Here is a 19,354-nt window from a genome sequence, read left to right as displayed (position 1 = left end):
TGGATAAAAAAATTAGGTTTTAAAAGGATGAAATATTCTCCATAATCTTGCTTGTAGCTTTTAACCTTTGTTTATGATTATATATATATATATATATATGAAGGTATTGATATTATCAATTGTGTGTGGATCATATAAATTGTTAAGAATTGGTCCCCAAATATATGCTTAGTTTCAATATTTTTTTAGAGTTGAATTAAGATTTAGGCAGCCTGACCTAATCTTTGACAAACTATTAATGTTTAACACATGCTTTAATTGCTTGTTGGGCAATTGTTGAATAATTTGTCTTTCATAAATTATGAGTCGCCAATTAGGTTTTAGCTCGATTGGTATTAACATTATTATCAGCGTAAGAGAATGTAAATTCAAGTATGCTGAAGCGCATTATTCTCCTATTTAAGGGTTGGGGAGGGGCTATGAGTAGTTCTAGGCATTGTATCAAAAAGAACAGATATTATAAAAATTTATAATGAAAAACAAACGAATGATACCTTCTGCTTGTGAAATTTAAAAACTCATCATCGATATATCAAATAATTATTCATAAATTTATAGGTGAGTTACGTCCAATGTCACTAAATTATTCGAAAGTTTTCATTTAAATCACTGGACTGTTAAAAACACGTTGTTGTATAGCCTTTGTTCGAACCACCTACACCAATCGAAAACTCTTATTCCCTTTCTTTTTCTAGAGTTTAGCTTTTTCTATGAAACAATTTTAAACGTCACAAGTCTACAAACCAAAATTCAAATAACTTTATTTTTCGATCTTCGACATTGACTATCAGATCAATTTGGATCTAAGATGTATTATTCTACTCGTTGATGAATACTAATTTATCATACTAATCGTTAAATTGTAGCTTGGAGCTTGCTAGCTAGACATTTTCTTCTTCTTCTTCTTTTAAGAAAGCTTAATAATCTAATGATTAAAATAAAAATTTCCGAATAGATAAAGGACTTAAATGAAAACTTTATTATATAATTATATGATTAGGACATGAATACCGCTTGTAATAAAACAAGGGAAACTCTCATAAAGAAAGTGGTTTTTTTTTCTTCCTTTTTTTATGTCGGCGCAGACTTGTACTTTTAAATATATTATTTTCTTAGACTAAAATCCAAATTATTTTATTATATCTATATCATATTTAAATCCCTAATTTAGGATTACCAATTAATTCAATAAAAATAAAAATAAAAATGAACAAATATAAAAAACAATATTATTGTTTTATATCTATATCAATAATTTTAATTTATTTTAAAAAATCATTATTTTTTAAATAAATTTTAAATAATTATTTCGTTTAAAAGTGTAAAAAATCTTCAAACTTTTTAAAACAAAAACAATTAAGCTTCTGTTTTTTTTTTAAGTTTGAGAGTTTTTTACCTCTTTAATCGTAATTATTTTTAATTCATTACGTTTTTAAAATTTGAGTGCTTTTTACGCCCTTAATCCAAATTATTTTTGGGTGCATGTAATGAATGTAGTATAAAAGTATAAATATGGATGAAGGGTACATAGTATGTCTTACTTTATTTTGAATAATTAAGAGTTGAAAAAAGAGGGTTGACATTAGTAGAAAAGTCAACTGATTACTTGGTGTAGGATAGAGCCATGAATATTGTTTTCTAAATTTGTTGAATTTTGTAAGCTAAGCTATGCTATTAGAGTGGGAGTATGTATTCATAAGTCCCCTACGTATTTCGTAATTTTTTTTATTTACGAAAATATTTTTTAATGGAAAAAATTACGAAGAAATATGAGTATATCGGTCCAACGGCTTACCACGAATATGATCAGACAGTTAAGGGTCTTTTGTTTTTTTTGTTTTATAGTTTTTCTTCTTCTTCAGATTTCTCAGTTTTTTTTACTAAGATAAAATATTTAAAAATCTTGTCAGTGCCGCCTACCACACCAACGACACCATTAAAAAATATTTTTTTGTAACCCAGTATACCTATATTTCTTTGAATATTTTTTCAAAAATACATATTGGTGTTGCCTGATGCAGTGTGTCAGGCGACATCGGCGGAAACCATTGAGTTTACCTATTTTTTGTAAATAACTTTTTACCTATCCCAGTTTCGTAGTTATTTATTTTTTTATATTATTTGCATAAAAAACTTAAATCGAGCCGAATTAAATTATGATTTTTTTTTAAAAAAGTGCACCCAAAAGAAATTTTAAATTAATCTATTCAAATTTTTAGTTCGAGAGTTTTAATCTTTCGTAATTTTATCGAGCTTGAATTAAATTTAAAATAAAATTAAATAAAACTCTTAAATAAAAGATTTTGAATTCGAGACTTTAGGCAGGTTGAGTTAGAGAATTTGACATTGGGTGCTACTTCCATTGACCCAAAGGGGCACTTATTCGCTTGTTAATATGTTTGGAGACAATCAAGCCAATTAGATTATTGGATCTTAGTTGGATTAATTTAATCAATTTATTTAATTTTTAAAAATAAATAAATAAATTATAAAATTCGATTCAATCAATTTAATCACCGACTCATTTAATATATATTAATTCACGAATCATCTGAATTTTTATCTTATCTCAAATTAATTTATCGATTTAATTGATCCGATCAGAAGTAATCCGATTCCGATTCTGAAAACATTGGAAAAAAGTCTTACCCCCTAAAGCAACCTTTTTAGACTTCGCAGTCTACGCGCTTAGACTTCGGCTTCACCCATAAGCCAAAAAAGGCCAAAAAGCAAAGGGTATCACATGCTTTGATGTCTAGATAAGGTTGTTTTCAAACTTTTCCTTTATTTAGAGAGAAAAAAAACCCTAAAAAAATTTAAAAAATTAAAATTAAAAATTAGAAGGCTATTAATACTGTTTCCACAAAACCTGGGAAGTAAGTCTGTTCACACAAACAGCAGACTGTGGAAAACAAAAACCATGAAATCTGCAAATCAGGGTTAGTTTAGTCAACCCTACCCCCATTTAATGAATACATCATCATCCATACCATGTCTACTATAAGTATCTCCATATCTTTTCATGGGAGCTTTGCTCAACAAACAGACAGTTCCTTAATGGTATCAAAGCTGAGAAAAGAACAAACAAAAGGTGAAACCTCTCTCTCTTCTTTCAACTTTTTTTAATGGAAGATTATTGTAAAACACTGTTCCATTTGTTTTAGTAACTTGGGTATTGTTTTCGTCTCTAGAGAGAAGGGTTTTTTTGAGGTTTTTTCCAATGGTGGAAATCCGGGAAGATGTATTGTTTTTAATGGTGTTTTGTAAATTTGTTTTGCTTTCTATTTTGGCAGCTGTAAAAGACCATTTAGTCCTTGTGAAGATCAAGAAAAGTTTCACAATTTGAATTTTATTCCGACAATTCAGATATATGCATGAAATCTAGCATTAAAAAATTTGGGGTTTTGATTGAATTATCATTGATGTATGTATGGTTTTAGGGTTTCAACAAGAAAAAAAGAATGGAGACCGCTGATTATTACTATCTGCAACAAAACCAGCAGCAGAGTTGTGGTCTAATGCGGTATCGGTCGATGCCGGCCGAGAACCGTGTCGGGTACGACGAGTACGGTAGCGATTTTCGGTCATCTTCGAGTTCCGAAATGGAAACATTGTTCATGTTGTGTGGTAATGGTTCATCAGGGAATGTTTCAGAATATGAAGAGAAATCAGTGAAGCAACAGGAGGAGATGATGTATCAAATTCAAAGCTTGCCATTGGAGAATGTTGAGAGTTCATTTGGTGTTGGTACAAATTTGGGATTGGAGAATTCAATGCAAAGAAATGGGAATGGTTCAAATCTTGTTAGGCAAACCAGTTCTCCATCTCAGTTTTTCTCTAGCCATGGCCTTGATAATGGTACTATTTTCTCTCTTTTCTTCCCCTTTCTTGGTGAACTTAAACATAAAAATATTAGTTCGATTGGTATAAGTAATCGTATTAGCTGCCATAGGCGAGTTTTTAAAAGGAGAAATTTACTGATTTTAAATTAATTGTTGAATTACGAAGAACATTTTTAAAATAAATAAATTATAAGCACATGTGTATCTAACACATGGATAACTTAAATTTAATATGTTAAAAAATTGGGCGTATTAAATTTTATCGATATTACTTATTTTTTGAACAAGTTGAATCTAAACTATCCATGGAATATGTACAAATACCATTTGAGCCATGTGTTTTAAATGCTTCACCCCAACTACAGATTTTGGGATTATGTTTTGAGGTTCATATTTAAGAGTTGAATGAGAATTTTATTAAAAAAAATTAAGGCCTAATTAAAATTTGTGAGATTTAATGAGAATTTGCAAAAATTTGAGAGAAATTAATTAAAGGTTTTTAAAAGTTTCTCAAAATTTTGGCGTTAAGCCACCATAACGGTCCACCTCTACTTCACCTCATATTTGAGGGGTGTTTAACACTTAAACTAATGATTCCCGATTAGAATACTTTAAGGACTTAATTAAAATATTTTAAAGTTTGAGAATGAATTCAAAAGATGCAGTTAACCCTTTTTAAAATTCCAATAAATGCACCAAAAATGTGTTTCCATTTACAGTTATCCTTTGGTACAAATTCTGAAAACGGTTATTTCAATCCATCCCCTTTTTTTCATGTTCTTGGCTCATATTTTCATATTGTCTGAAAAGGGAATGGTTTTTATCATGTAAATTCTTAGGTTTTAATGCAACCAGAAAAATGACTACTTTAAGGGCTTGCAATGGTATCAATGGTGAACCAACATCTACGGGTAGATTGTATAACCATATCAGCTTCTCCTCTGGGCCAAATCCTCAAATAGCTCAAGTTGAGAATGAAGGCTTAGCAAGCAATGGTAATGGTAGAAATGGGATGAACTTCATCCCCAACTTGATGTCTGATTCAAGGAATAATGCTTCACTTAGTGGGTTGAAAAGAGCCCGAGAGAGAGACAGCGACTTGTTGAGTGGTTTAAGCCGATTGCAAACTCGGGTACATAACTTAGCGATGTCGATTCGTTGATTGATTTTTCTCGGGTTTTCGGTAATGAATGTGTGCTTTGTTCATCAGAACCAGGATTGCAGAGACTGTTCTACTGCTTTAACACACCAGTTGAGTTTACCTACAACCTATGAGGAAGTGGATGTTTGGCAGTTTCAAAGCTCGGTCCCTTGCAAGATTCGAGCGAAACGAGGTTGCGCTACTCACCCACGTAGCATCGCTGAGAGGGTATATATACACATATCGGTTTCCTTCGTTTTATATCTCGATACCCTTTATTCATTGGCCGGTCTTTTGATTCCGTTTATATGCAATTTTCTAGATGAGAAGAACACGGATCAGTGAACGAATGAGGAAACTGCAAGGTCTTTTCCCGAACATCGACAAGGTAGTTTATTAGACCTTATATCTCTCTTTCTCCATATTTCGAATAAGTCCCTCAATTTCGTGCTTTCATGTCGGGTTTGGCAGCAAACAAATACGGCAGATATGTTGGATATGGCAGTGGAGTACATTAAAGATCTTCAGAAGCAGGTCAAGGTATGTACAATGAAGTAAATAAAAAGATAGATAGGGTTAAAGAATAAAGATGAAGGGGAAATTCTTCTCATATAAATGCTGTTTTGTTTTTGTTTTTTTAATTACCGCAGATATTGAGGGACACTAAAGCAAAATGCAGCTGTTGAAGCAAAAATTACAGAAAATAGATAGCATTATAAAGTATCAAATATGGGGGAAAGTGAAGATGTAGCCATTTGTAATTATAATTGTAATGCAATGCAATGCATTGAAAGAATAATAGGGTCTTAGATTAGAATATCATAGGGCAGGAAAGCTTTGTGATTTGTGATTTTGAATGCAAGAGATAAGCTGTTGCTAAAGCCCTTTTTGTTCGTATGTATGCATATAGTGGTCTAAGAACCAGTATCCGGTAATCACATTGAGCTCCGACTAAATCTGGAGTTAAATTGGATCAATCCCCTAAATGGAGGGCAAAATTCTCCTAACACTGTATTCTCTATCTACAAAGATTTGAAACCGGGACCTAACTTAAGGAGTATCGAGCTTCATACTGCTCGATTCAACAAACATTAGTAGCCTCATATGATGGTGCTAAAGCTCTTTGTGTATGTAATGTGTATATACATATATATTGGTTTGAGACCCTCCAACTGGATCAAACCCCTAAACAAAGGACAAAGTTCTCCCAACACTGTTTTCTCTATCTACAAGACTTGAGCCTGAGACCTTGCTTAAACAGATGTCGGATAGCTTCTTGGGTATATTCAACATATGTATATTTAAACAAACAAAAACAATGCAATGATGAAATCCAATTTATGCACTAATGATAAAATCATAAGAGCGTATTATATTTTAAATTGAATTTGCAAGAATGAATAAAAGAATATCGTACCATTTGACATTTTGATATGCCATAATGTCAATCACCCTTCTTGCAAATAAATTATTTAAACCCCCTTGAACAAAGGATAATGTATGATTTGTTACAAGACACGAACCGGTTTGTCATGATTCCCCTTTATTTCCTTTCAGATTAATTACTGAAAGCTCTTGTTCAACAAACTCTCCCGTACATATGGATGGATATTTGCTAGCAAGGGGTGATTCTGCAAAGTGTCCGAGAGGCTTTAACACAGCATCCGAAGCTATGTGCGCAAACAACTGCATGAAAATACCAGAAAATATATCGGATTTTTTTTTCAAATGCTGGCTCAATAACTACAACGTGGTTCAGTTTACTTACCGTTGAGGATACTCTCCATAGGCTACGATTTTGCTCTGATGCTAACTTTATAGCATTGATTGTCCTCTTTGTGACAACAACTTCATGCATACCAGCAGTACACTCACCAGCAGTCAACCATTCTATCTGCAAGACATGGAAGTGAAATGAAATGCTTATATGTATGTAATGCATCAAGCTTATTCAATAAACCAAGGAAGAAGTTAGCTAAATTGCCATCCACAATTTTCAGAAATTGCAGGAAGAAAAAAGATTAAATTGAGGAGGTATAAAAACTATAAGAATCAGTAGGTTTTCATCCTTGGTGCAATGGCTGAGATGTACAAAAGGTGTTCAAGTCCACTGCCAACAATCTGAGACTTCTATTACATTTTTAGCTATAATCTATGCCTCTATGGTACTAGACCATTTACAGCAATCAGTGGTGTCTATCAACCAATGCCAAAGCATTACATATTCTTTTGTACAAGATAAGGACAAAAATTGGGGATTCATTGGAACAGTGCATGGATTTATATTACATTAATTACCAAGAACAGCAAACAACTTGGTTGGCTGGCCACTTCACAAGCAACACCATCATCATCAAGCAATGGAAATTAGTGCTCATGTCTCTTACCTGCTTCCCAGTCTGAATTAGAAGACATCCTATTGGAACTTTCACCTCAATCTTTTCCCCAGTCCTTAGCCAGATGTTTAGACCAGGGAACCTGCTTCTGCCGTGAATAGTTAGAAAGTTAAGGTCATAGTGGTAGCCTGCAAAAACAGTGCCCTCCTGCCCATAACGTTTGAGGTCACTCCCTGTTGGAGCTAGAAGATGTGGCCCCTGGATTTGGAAGGATAAAGGATTTCTTGTCACGTGCAATGATAGATAAATGATAAGTTTCCTAATGCAAAATGGAAAACAACAAGCAATGTACAATGACTCCATTGCAAATAAAGAATATAAAGCCTGGCACTGAGAGATAGAACTTGAGTGGCACTGATATGCTTATGTCACCATGAAAAGGTAGGGGTATATTGGTCTTAATATAAAAAGAAAAAAACAAGAGATGTAATGGACAAGCCCGCATGCCAACAAAGCTTTAAATAGACCATTCAATCTTCATTTCTCTACATTATTCCACATACTCTATATCACAAGAATGAACCGCAGTAAATTGAAGGCAAAATCAATGCAGTACTAAAAAGATTGAATATGAAACTGGTTAAAATTACATACCTGTTTCATAAGGGAAGTGAATGCATCTTTAGGCAACCCAAATCCAATTGCTGCCATTTCAGCAACAGCCTACGCAAGAATAGAGACATCACAAACTAAGTTTAGCCTTTCCATAGGATGGATCATATAAAGGCAAGCAAACCAAACAATGAACTCACCTCTATTGCCGATATCATTTTGTATCCCCATGAGTCCATGGTCTCTTTCCATTCAGGGAAACCTTCAGGTATGACAGGTTCTGAATTAAGTTCCTGCAAGGGAAGAAAGGAGAAGATAATGAAAATAGTAAACCTTTATATCTTAACATTTCTGCGAGAGGAGACTGAAAATACCTGAAAGCGGGTCTTTGAAGGGCGAGGGCCCACTCTCCACATATATCGCCACTTCGGATCAGGGCCCTTGGGAGTTAATGGTTGGTGTTCTTTGGGCATTGCCCTTAACTTCTCTTGCATTTCTTTATCAACCAAGCTTCTTGGCACTTCCACTCCCTCTGGCGTTACTCCAACCTGTAATCTCCATTTGCATAAAAAAGATTAAATCAAGTTGTTATGCAGGTTTAACTCCAATATAAACGAATGGTCAGGTAAAAACTAAGAATTTTTCCCCATCTGAAATACAATCAAACCCTTTAGTTAGGTGAAGATTTTAGCACCTTTTCTTTCTTTTCAACAAAGCAAAAGAACCTAATTGAGCCAATTTGTATAATTTAGCTATTTTACATGACAGCACCCAATAAGGCACAAAGAAGAAGTTTTAATCGCTTGAAACTATATTTGTAACTTGAGTTGGAATTGGATTCATTTGCTATAAATGTAGTTAAGATTCAATGATTATATATTTGAAAAGTATAAAAACAAGAATTTCAAAGTCACAATACCTATAGCTATTTCAAGTTATCCACTGAATAGGCTTTCAACAAATCCAATTTAGAAAGTTACATCTACATGTGTTTTATCACACATTTGAACAAATTTTAAAAAATCCAAGCTCCTAAACATAACTTGAATATTATGCTAAAACTTTATTTGGGCAATGCAATAAACATACTGTACTTTTTCAATAATTTCCTCTCTTTTCCACATATCAATCGAATTTGTTTCCTTTGTAATCTTATACTTCTAATAAATCAAATACACTGCACAGTTATTTTCTGTACAAATATCTGAGCTGCTAGTCAAATTCTAGCCAATTATACTTTTTCGCAAACAAAAAGACACTGAAAAATAAAAAACAAAGCATAAATTCGAGGATAGAAGATGAAAAAAAAAAACAGACCTGGTAATGTAAAAAGGGACGCTCCTGCAAGCGCTTGAATTCAGCTGGCTTCTCGAAGTACTTCTCCATCATATCAATGAACCTATCGTTATCTTCAGCCGTACAGCGTGGATCCTTAACCAGTAAAGCCCCGGTTTCTTTGAGGAGTCGACTCACCTCGTGGCACAACTCGGTGAGTCCACTCACTCGCTTTGTAGACTCACTTCCACGATTTCCGGCATCGGCAATCGCCAAATACGGCGCTAGATCTATCACCGGCAACTCCATCTGTTGATTTTTCGTTTTAGACAAAAATCTGTGATGTTAAAATCTGGATTTTCTTTTATTTATTTATTTATTTATTTTTCCTTTTTAAAGAGGGAATACGTAAAGCAAGTAAAATTGTGGGCTGTTTTGTGATGGCGGGAGAGGGGAGTTTTATAGGGTGCAGCGGGGCATAGGATATCAAGCTAAGGTTCTCCAATTATGCAATTACGAATAATAACAAATTTAGCTCTCTCTTTTTTTTATCAATTTGGACCTTATTATTTTTTAAGCTAAAATTAGTCATTAACCTTTTAAAAAGAATCAAATCATTTTTTTAACAGCGACACTAACTAAAATATTACGTTTTTCATCATATTTCGTGGCAACTCACATGATAGTCTACGTATACTTCATGCTAACACGACACTATTTATTTTATATGTCACGCCAATAAATAATTTTAATATTATTCAAATTTTAAAAAATATAAAAAGTTCATTAAAATTTTTAAAAATAATTAGCATGAAATTTATATGGATCGTTAGACTCTCTTTAAAATATTCATGATTAAATTTGATTCTTTTTAAAAGATTAAAGGTGAAATTTAACTAAAAAAGAATAAAAGTCAAATTAATAAAATATATAAGTATTAAGGACTAAATTTATTATTATGCCAATAATATCTTAGATTAATTTTAGGAATACAATTTGCAGTTACTATCATTTTCTCTTTTTTTGTGTGTGTGTTTTTATAAAATTCAACCATAATAAAATCGAAGCGAATATTTTCAATTTTTAAAAAATGGGAATATTTGTTATTTTGTTCATTGTTTTTCTTTGAAAATTAATTTTTATATAATATTTTTAAATTATTTTTTATAAATTTAAATTTAATATATTGATTTTTATATTATAAAAATAAATATTTGGCAAAAAATATTATAAAAATAAATTTAATTATAAATTAAATAATAAAAAAATTGATTCAAAATAAATTAATTATAAATTTGAGACAACACTACGATAAATAATTGTATTTATTTAGTATTCTTAATAAGATAGTATTCATGTGTTTCAATTTCGTTTTACTTACAACTTAATCTTTTTTTTTATTTTAATATCGTACATATTTCATGTGTTATTATTAGCAGTAGTTAGTTTCAAACCATATATTTCGTTATTTATTATATGTTATTTTTAAATACACATTTGTGTTCTAAATACTTGGTTTTCCATGCATATGCATGTGATAGAGTTTCTAGTATATATAATGATCGGAAGTATTTTATATAAAAAAAATTAAACATTTTTAATTTACTCAAAATTCGATAGGTGTAATGCACATAATATAACATAAAATGCAATGGTCAATTTGTCTGAATAGTACTCGTACAAAAAATTATGCACGTGCATAAAAGTACTATAATTTTACATCAGTATGAGTAGATCTCTTCTCTCTGTATGTATTATAGTAAAATTGATTAGGAAAAAAAGTATTCAAATCCCTTGAGGTTTGATTAAAAAAATTCATTTATCTTCTTATGTTTTGGAAAATACTCGCTTATTCTTTGAGGTTTGACGAAAAAAATATAACAAAGTTAAAATTATTATTATTTAAAATAGGGATAAATCTCAAAATTGCACACGAGCTTTGGTTCAATGTGCAATTTGGTATATAAACTTTAATTTGGTGCAATTATACACATGAAACTTTGGTTGTGGTTCAAACATATACATAAAACTTTAATTTGATTCAATCATACATATTTAAAGAAATAAGTACATCAAATCATTTTTATATTGAATAAATTAATTATTTATATATGCAATATGTAAAAATAAAATGATGTTATGTAAGTAATTATGTTAATAGTTTGTACGAATTTGATCAAATCAAAATTTCCTGTATAAAATTGCATATTAGACTAAAGTTAATGTATAGTTTTGAGATTTATCCTTTTAATAAAATTTTATATACTACAAATATAATATATACTTGTAACGGGATGAACTGACCAATATATATTTGAATTAGATTTTGAATGAACCGTTCAGAACCAGTTAAGTTGGACTAAAAACCGATTGAATTAATTTTCTCTATTTTTTATGAATTTTAAATAATTAATTTAATTAGAACTGGACCGATCAATTGAATCAAAACCAATAATTTAAATGATTCGACTACTGTTACCAAAAACTTGATTTCTTTTACAGATTGAGATCCTCTCCATTACTCTTTTACCAAATGGGAAATGATTGACCATTTTTAATTATTAAATATAAACTTATTTTTTCGAAATTATTAAATATAAAATTATTATTTAGTCACATATTAACAAATATAAACATATTAAACGATAAAAACATTTACATTATTATTTAATTATATAAATGTTATTTATTCAAAAAATTATAATTTCAAAAGTAACCTCATAATAATAATATAAATAAATATTAAATGAAAAAATATGACCTCAAATTTCAATATAAAATCATAAGTTAAATTCCTCGTATTTTTCTTCCTCGTATTAAACAAAGTAATCTTTGAAACACTAAACTTAATTTGAAGATTTCTACTTGAGTAATGAGATTTTGAGTTATCTGCTTTACTTTCATATTTGATTTTCTGTTTTCATTTTTTGTTGCTTGTAACTTTCTCCCTTTGTGGTTTACTTAGCTGAGGAGTAAACTTTTTCTTATAGCTGCTTACTCCATCGCCATTTGAGACCCTAAATGACGTTTTGGGAGTTTTGTGTAAAATTTTTTGTACGTTAAGTTGATTGGGGTTTCTGATGTTTTTGCATTCATCTAATTACCAATTTGTGATAATATGAATGAATGAATATCTGATATTTTTTATAATATTCACTCGTATAGAATTATGATTGGATCAAATCAAAATTTATTATATAAAATTGTACATTAGACCAAAGTTAATATATAGTTTTGAGATTTATCCCTTTAATAAAATTGTATATACTACAAATATAATATGTACTTGTAATAGGATGAACTAGCCATATAAATTTGAACCGGATTTTGAATGAACTGTTTGAAACCAATTAAGTTGTTTTTCTCTATTTTTAATTTTTTATGGCTTTTAAATAATTAATTTAATTAAAATCAAAACCAATTATTTAAATGATTCGACCACTACCATTACAAAAAAAACTTATTTTTTTTACGGATTGAGATCCTCTCCATTACTCTTTTAGATGAGAAATGATGGCCATTTTTAATTATTAAATATAAACTTATTTTTTTGAAATTATTAAATATAAAATTGTTATTTTATCACGTATTAACAAATATAAACATATTTACACACACAAAAACAAATATAAACATATCCCGTAAACATATCCCATCTGTCGCTCATGCTAGATTTCCTTTCGCTGGACAGAATCAATCATTTTGTCCCGTAAATGAACAAGCTGCGAGTCATGGTTATCTCCCTCCGCTTTCTTTACAAGAACCGCTGGCAGATGCTAATAACTGGTTGAATCGAGCTATCCAACGGAAGGTTTTACTTGCTTATATCCAGTACAAGAATTCAGCGGCATTTTCGGGGAATGATGCTCCGGCTTATTTTGCGGACTATTTGCATTCGACTGTCTGCTGTCGACATGCCTGTAGATGCACCAAATTCTTCTCACTTGCATCCATTATGACGGCTGTCGTGATGCTAGATGTGACATTTGCAACACTGTTCGGTATAATGCTGCCGTCAATGCATTTCATCCTGACTTCGAACATGTAAAAGGTCTTCTTACTGGTAGTGGAGACTCTGGGCAGCCCAGATATGGTAGTTCAGAAGCCATGCAACCTTTGCCGAAGCGTTTGAAGCTGGAAAATCCTACTGCTTCCAGCTTTCCTCATCATGGTTTGTTTTATACAATGGCTCCATTGAATGTTCAACCAAGTTCTGCCGAGCTTCCACCCTTGGTGCAGTTGTCAGAATCTCCTGTATCTTACAATTCTGAGGCGGGCGTTGAATTGCTACCAAAGCTTTTAGATGATTCTACAATGGCCAACAGGATGGGCATGAATATGGAGGTGAACACTGAATTGCTACCATATCTTATAGAAGATTCTACAAGTGCTAAAGAGATGGGTAGACTATGGAGATGAACGTTGAATTGTTACTAAGATTCTACAAGTCCTAAAGAGATGGGTCATAATATGGAGCAGTGGCTATCACCGGTTATAAAGTGGTGGAAACTGATGCTGTTGGCAGTCATAGAGAAGAGGATGCTATCAAGAGCACTCTAAATAAATAATCTAATCCATGTATTGAAAACAAAGTATATAAGATTATCCCAACTTGTTCCTGTAAATTACACTATTCAAACAGTCCGCTAAATCCATCCTAGAGATTCTGACAATTTTTTCTTCTCTAATATTCTACAAAAATTTTCAACCAACCCCCATAGCCAATTTTTGGCCATCATCATCATTTTTAGCTACACTGATTTGGATGGATCAACCTTGGATAACATAGAAGGATCCAACTGAAGTGTTATATCACCATAAGCTTCTTCTTGTCGTACATCAATCATTCCATAACTCTTCAATACCTGCAACAAAACTCAATCAATCAATACATACATTGAAATGCCTTAGAAACTTACCAATGTCTCGAAGAACATTCGAGCACATATTTGCCTTGTTTTTCCTTCTAAAATACTTACATACATACAGCTAAAAGCCTACATTGAAATACCTTAGAAACTTACCACAGTCTCGAAGAACATTCGAGCACATATTTTTCTTGTTTTTCCTTCCAAAATCTTGTTTAAACTAAGATCTATATGACCATCTTCTGGGATTGGGGTAATAGGGGAATGACTTTTCAAGTATTTAGCCACTGCCCTGCAAATGCATCAAAACAATGATGTTGGTTTCTTTGTTCCTAAGAAAAAAAGTTGAATCTTGTGAGTGGTAAGAAAAAAAGTTGAATCTTGTGAGTGGTCTAATAAAAATAAGTTACCTTGTTCTCGCAGATAAGGAACCAACCCCTTGGCTTGCTGCCGATTCTGCAGTAGAATGCAAAGAGAATATGGATATGAAAGAGATAATTAAGACAAGACTGTATACATAGAAACTTAAGGTGTACTCACCTGTCGGTGTATTAGTATCTTCTTCCAGAAAATAAAGATCCTGCAATACAATTCTTATGTTTTTAGGCAAGACACCATCAAGGCACGCCAAATGGACTAAAATGGAAAACTATTAAAGAGTAGGAGACATCAATAAAACATTCAGGCAAAAGACATACTGTTTCAGAAGTCTCAAATTCGGGAATGGTTGAAAACCCGGAGTTCCCTAGACATGATTGCTCTTCCATAAATGTCCTAGGTGTATCGATGTCAGACCAACGAGTTGCAGTTGATGCTGCAAAGTTTGTTGTGCTAGCAGTTCCTGCTGTAGGTGCCAACTCTGATTCTAAACTGCGAGCTGAGAAAGGAGTGTCCTCCCTTCTGAACGGAGAAGCCATGGATCCAGCTGGGAAAGACTCAAATTCAGGGAAAACATTGTCGGCAGCATTGCCTTCAATATGCCGAAGACATTCAGTTTCCATATCCATTCCAGGTGCTGAACCCGGATACAATCCAGCTCTAGGATCTGGTGTAGCGGGCCCAACCCTGAGCTCGGAGCTGGCTTCAGTTGTAGGAACAGTGGACTGTGGTACCATAGGTTCGGGGACAATTTCCTCTGGCACCACCAACTGGGATTTTATAGAGATACCATCTCTTTTGAACATATTACATATATCTTCACTCAGCCCTGCAAGTGTACAAGTACCAACTTTCTAAGAAGCTATCTTTTGGTTTTAAATTTTGAACCAAGCAGAACGTACCGGTTAATGAAGGCTCATTAAAAACCTGGTCCATTTTTCGATCATTATTTGACTTCCATACACCCAAAGCAGAGCAAGGGATTTTCTTTTTCTTCCTTACCAGATCACTACAATCTTCAAGTGCCCTCTTCATGAATCTTTGCATACATACATATCAATAATCAGTAACAAAAAAGGACAAAAGGAGAGAAAGACTATATAAATAACAAACGAGCTAATACCTATTTGGTAACACCAATTTCTCGTCAAACTTCTGCCGTGTTTTTCGTCTCTGCCTTGGCTGTGGAGGTGGTGGAGATGGTGGAATGACCAGTTCAGGTGATTCATGCACTGAGACAAAATAAAAACTACAATCAGTTCAGTTCCATTTTACTTAAAATTGAAAAAGACAATAGTTTTAGGCATCATTTCACACAGTTCACCCACCAAAAGCCTCCGGAGGCCCGTTCGAAGCAGAAGTAGGTGGGTTTGAGTGCTGCTGAAAAGGCATAGACAGCTCTCCAGAAGCTAATAAGTTCAAACTAGGAGAACATATTTCCTTCTCGTCCAAGGCTTGCTCCAAAGCGTCTATGTTTTTGTCATCCGGACACATTGAGGGGAGCTTTTGGGTGGAAAAATCATGAGAAGCATCACGCATCATTTCGATTTCCAGAAGATCTTGAGAACCTTCATTGCTAACAGACTCAAGTACTTGTGTTTGATTACTTGGACCTGCATTCTGAACACTAGGCACTTGTTCTTGATTGTCTGGACCAGGATCTTCAAAACCTTCATGGCCACTCTCTGGAGGTTCATGAGGGCCGCTATAATTGTGAAAAATAAAAAACAAATCATAAATGTGAAACAAGGATTGACCTTTAAGAATATTGATGAAATTATGGGGCCTACTCATTCATCTGAGGTAATGCATCATCCATCATGATATCCTGCAGAATATATGTTTTTAATAGTAAAAATGTAATCCCAGCAGTTTAAAACAATTGATAAATGAACCCTAAACTTCAATTTGCTAAAGGAAACAAAAAGGACTTACATCATCAAAAGTTATAGCAACATAAGCATCCCTCTCAACAAGAATTTGATCTGTCAGTGTTATATCTTCAGGACTCTTGAGATGATTATCTGAAGCACTGAAAATGAAAAAAAAAAGTTGCACATATCATCACATTACTTGATATCTAGATATCACACAAAAAACATATATTTTTTTAATTAATCCAAAAAGTCTTACTCTTCAATATACACATCAACATCCAAATCCATGGCATCCAAATCCAAAGTTTCTGGCAAAGTGATTGCTTGAACTGGTGCTTGTCTTGCATCCTCAGGCAAATTAACTTGTGTTGTAGCAAACACCTTGCTTAAACCAATAAGGATGATATTGCAATCATGAAAAAGATAATCAACTTTCTTAGAGTATATACGAGAAATGCCTAAAAGCAAGTGGGCTGACATTCTTAATGCAATGGGAACTTCAGGGAACATAATGTGATCTGCATTTAGAGGAAAACCGGGTTATTAAACGGCATTTTTTTCAAAGTTTCATTAATACAAAATATAATTACAAATACAAATATATGTCCACATCGTAGAGTCAAACTAATACAATGCACAGCAAATGAAAAATCATACAAAAGCTGAACCAATCCAAAAAAAACTAGACAAAACTCACATATGACATTCGCACATAGTAGGGGAAAGATCCACATATCACAATCACATGCAGATTAACACGCATGATGATTAAAGAAAATAGATGCTAAAGTGATTTCATTTCTCAATTCAGTACCAAGCAAACTTATAAATTGTCGTTAATGGTTGAAATACTCAATTGCAAAACGAAATATACAACACACTAAGGCTTTGTTTTTAAAGAATGGGGCCAAACCCAAATGTGATAGCACTTGGCATTAGCAAGCACAGCAGATTAACATGTATAATGATTAAAGAAAATAAAAGCTAAAGGGTTTTTTTTTCAGTTCAGTTCAAAGCAAAGCTTGTAACTTTTCATCAATGGTTGAACCATTCAAAACCGCAAAGCAAAAATGGGGCCAAACCCAAACTTGATAGCATTTAATAATAGCAATGGCAAGGGATATTAACACGCATATGGATGCTAAAAGGCAATTTTTTTCTCAATTCAGTTCCAAGCAAAGCTTAGAGATTTTCATTAAAGGTTGAACTATTCAAATTTGCAAAGCAAAAAGAGATACAAATGGACTTTTATTGATCCAATGTCTTTTATAATCTCTTAAAAAATGTTAATGAAAAATAAGAACTAATAGGTAGCAATGAATAAAAAAAAGAAAGAAATTGGGCCAAACCCTGGCTCTTAGCATTAGCATTAGCAAAAAAAAAAGGTGGAATTTAGGGTTCTTGAGGAAGACGGACCGACGGTGGAGAGGATATCGATGGAGGCGTAATGAGACTTCTTGAGGCGGTGCTGGAGATGAGCGGCGGTCCACACAGTACCAAGCGGCGCCTTACGAGACAAAAACGTATGGGAATAAAACATATTTCGATTTTTTTTCCTCTTTGAGTAACTATTCTGTTCGTTCAGAGATTAGAGTGTGTTTGAGAAGAGAGAGAGAGAGAGAGAGAGAGAGAGAGAGAGAGAGAGAGACAATCGAAAAGGAAGAAACTTTCGGGTCGGCACTTAAAAACAGTTTAAAACTCAGAACTGTGTTAATGGCTAAAAACAGGGAGGGAAAATGTGAGCGCGGGAACATGAGGAGATTAAGCGCCAATTTAAAGATTTTCTACAAAAATGTTATTTATTACGGAAAACGGACTTGGCTTTCATCAATATTTACGGTGTTGCCACTGAATTTTTGACCGTCCGGAACCGGACCTATTTTGTATTGGGTTAAATTCTGCTGTTAGTCCTTGTACTTTACGGAAGGTGTGGGTTTAGTCCTTGTACTTTAATTTGATCATTTTTAATCCTTGTACTTCTTGAATTTTAAATTTCAGTTATCATCAAATGATAATAGTTAAATTCATTATGTTCAGTTTGCTATTTCCAAAATCTGATGCTATGAACATATTATCATATGTGTAAACACCATGTCAGTTTATTGTTTTCACATATTACTCATTGAAAATTCAGTTAATGGATTAACGACTATCATTTGCGTCTAGGGGCGAAGCCAAAAAATTTTTTTAGGGGGACCAAAATCAAATTGTAACTTTTACAATAATAAAAATGTAATTTTACCATTTTAATAGCCTATATATTTATAAATTTTAAATGATTAAATCTAATTTTTATTATTTTTAGGAGGGCCAAAATGAAAATTATTTCCATTTAGAGGGGTTGGGGCCCCTGCCAGCCCTCATAGCTACGCCCATGTTTGCGTCAATATTGAAATTCCAAATTCAAAAAGTATAGGGGTTTAAAATGATCCGATTAGAGAATATAGACTAAGTTTACAATTATACGCATAGTACATGACTAGCAATTAAACTTAGCCTAACAGATTTAAGCATTACTATTTGGGCTTGGACTAAAATTGATCAATTCTAACTGTACAAAGACTAAACTTGATTAAATTAAAATATAAAAACTAAATTCACAAATTTTTCAAAATGTAAGGACTAATGGCATAATTTAACCTTTATATTATCAGTATTATATAAACTCGATTAGGGCTCACTCATCATTCCCCATTTAAGTGAAAAAACTATGTAACAAATATATTTAAAAAAATAATGTTAAAAATAAATGAGATTTTAATTTAAATAATCATGTTCAAAATATCATAATTTGGTGTTTTGGTTCGAATCATATCATGTAGTTAATTTTTTTAAAATTTTACATAATTTAAAATTATTAAAATATCCCTATAGTAATATTTATTGTTATATATATATATATGATAATTGTTTAAATGAGTTGAGGATTGATTAATGGATGACTCTAGTTCAATTAACCCTTTAAATATAATATGATTTTTATTTAAAAATTTTTGTTTGGCTAAAAAAAATCAGCTTTAAATTT

General features: G+C 32.4%; 3 protein-coding genes across 6 annotated transcripts; 1 reads left to right on the top strand and 2 right to left on the bottom strand.

Annotated features, from left to right (window-relative positions):
• Positions 1–2,777: 2,777 nt before the first annotated feature.
• On the top strand, positions 2,778–6,995 carry LOC107920269 (transcription factor bHLH130). Of its 3 annotated transcripts, none has more exons than XM_041099511.1 (7): positions 2,778–3,091; positions 3,441–3,858; positions 4,682–4,974; positions 5,053–5,211; positions 5,306–5,371; positions 5,455–5,523; positions 6,541–6,995. In XM_041099511.1, the coding sequence occupies exons 2-7, from the start codon at positions 3,462–3,464 to the stop codon at positions 6,550–6,552; spliced, it is 996 nt and encodes a 331-aa protein (XP_040955445.1). In that variant the 5' UTR covers positions 2,778–3,091; positions 3,441–3,461; the 3' UTR covers positions 6,553–6,995. The 3 variants fall into 3 exon arrangements, with proteins under 3 accessions (XP_040955445.1, XP_016705370.2, XP_040955444.1); XM_016849881.2 differs by lacking the exon at positions 6,541–6,995 and adding an exon at positions 5,634–5,864; XM_041099510.1 differs by lacking the exon at positions 6,541–6,995 and adding an exon at positions 5,634–5,864 and having other exon boundaries at positions 2,832–3,091; positions 3,294–3,858.
• LOC107920267 (uncharacterized) lies at positions 6,336–9,649 on the bottom strand. Its single transcript, XM_016849880.2, has 7 exons — positions 9,249–9,649; positions 8,306–8,479; positions 8,132–8,224; positions 7,974–8,042; positions 7,371–7,577; positions 6,752–6,877; positions 6,336–6,669 (listed from the first exon to the last, which is right to left on the bottom strand). Exons 1-7 carry the CDS (start codon positions 9,513–9,515, stop codon positions 6,514–6,516), a joined length of 1,092 nt encoding a protein of 363 aa, XP_016705369.1. The 5' UTR covers positions 9,516–9,649; the 3' UTR covers positions 6,336–6,513.
• A 3,089-nt stretch (positions 9,650–12,738) lies between these two features.
• Positions 12,739–18,059, bottom strand: LOC107918899 (sister chromatid cohesion 1 protein 3). Of its 2 annotated transcripts, XM_016848473.2 has the most exons (13): positions 17,746–18,059; positions 16,586–16,847; positions 16,388–16,484; positions 16,243–16,280; positions 15,781–16,157; positions 15,576–15,684; positions 15,355–15,491; positions 14,773–15,281; positions 14,615–14,654; positions 14,485–14,530; positions 14,231–14,366; positions 13,982–14,071; positions 12,739–13,515 (listed from the first exon to the last, which is right to left on the bottom strand). In XM_016848473.2, exons 1-13 carry the CDS (start codon positions 17,867–17,869, stop codon positions 13,351–13,353), a joined length of 2,130 nt encoding a protein of 709 aa, XP_016703962.2. In that variant the 5' UTR covers positions 17,870–18,059; the 3' UTR covers positions 12,739–13,350. The 2 variants fall into 2 exon arrangements, 1 of the variants encoding a protein (XP_016703962.2); XR_001690292.2 differs by lacking the exon at positions 12,739–13,515 and having other exon boundaries at positions 14,231–14,406.
• Between the last annotated feature and the right edge of the window lie 1,295 nt (positions 18,060–19,354).

This window comes from Gossypium hirsutum, chromosome D08, assembly GCF_007990345.1.
Source record: "Gossypium hirsutum isolate 1008001.06 chromosome D08, Gossypium_hirsutum_v2.1, whole genome shotgun sequence".
Lineage (NCBI taxonomy): Eukaryota > Viridiplantae > Streptophyta > Magnoliopsida > Malvales > Malvaceae > Gossypium > Gossypium hirsutum.
Note: the sequence above shows the minus strand (reverse complement) of the source record. Positions and strands in the feature narration are given on the sequence as shown.

Coding starts and splice junctions, on each gene's coding strand:
- LOC107920269 (XM_016849881.2), top strand. CDS start 3,462: ATGGAGACCGCTGATTATTACTATCTGCAACAAAACCAGCAGCAGAGT. Junction 5,212..5,305: donor CACGTAGCATCGCTGAGAGG/GTATATATACAC, acceptor GCAATTTTCTAG/ATGAGAAGAACACGGATCAG. Junction 5,372..5,454: donor TTTTCCCGAACATCGACAAG/GTAGTTTATTAG, acceptor CGGGTTTGGCAG/CAAACAAATACGGCAGATAT.
- LOC107920267 (XM_016849880.2), bottom strand. CDS start 9,515: ATGGAGTTGCCGGTGATAGATCTAGCGCCGTATTTGGCGATTGCCGAT. Junction 8,480..9,248: donor GTCCCTTTTTACATTACCAG/GTCTGTTTTTTT, acceptor TGGAGATTACAG/GTTGGAGTAACGCCAGAGGG. Junction 7,578..7,973: donor TCACTTCCCTTATGAAACAG/GTATGTAATTTT, acceptor TTCCAAATCCAG/GGGCCACATCTTCTAGCTCC.
- LOC107918899 (XM_016848473.2), bottom strand. CDS start 17,869: ATGTTTTATTCCCATACGTTTTTGTCTCGTAAGGCGCCGCTTGGTACT. Junction 14,655..14,772: donor AATTTGAGACTTCTGAAACA/GTATGTCTTTTG, acceptor ATTGTATTGCAG/GATCTTTATTTTCTGGAAGA. Junction 14,072..14,230: donor GAATGTTCTTCGAGACTGTG/GTAAGTTTCTAA, acceptor GTTTTGTTGCAG/GTATTGAAGAGTTATGGAAT.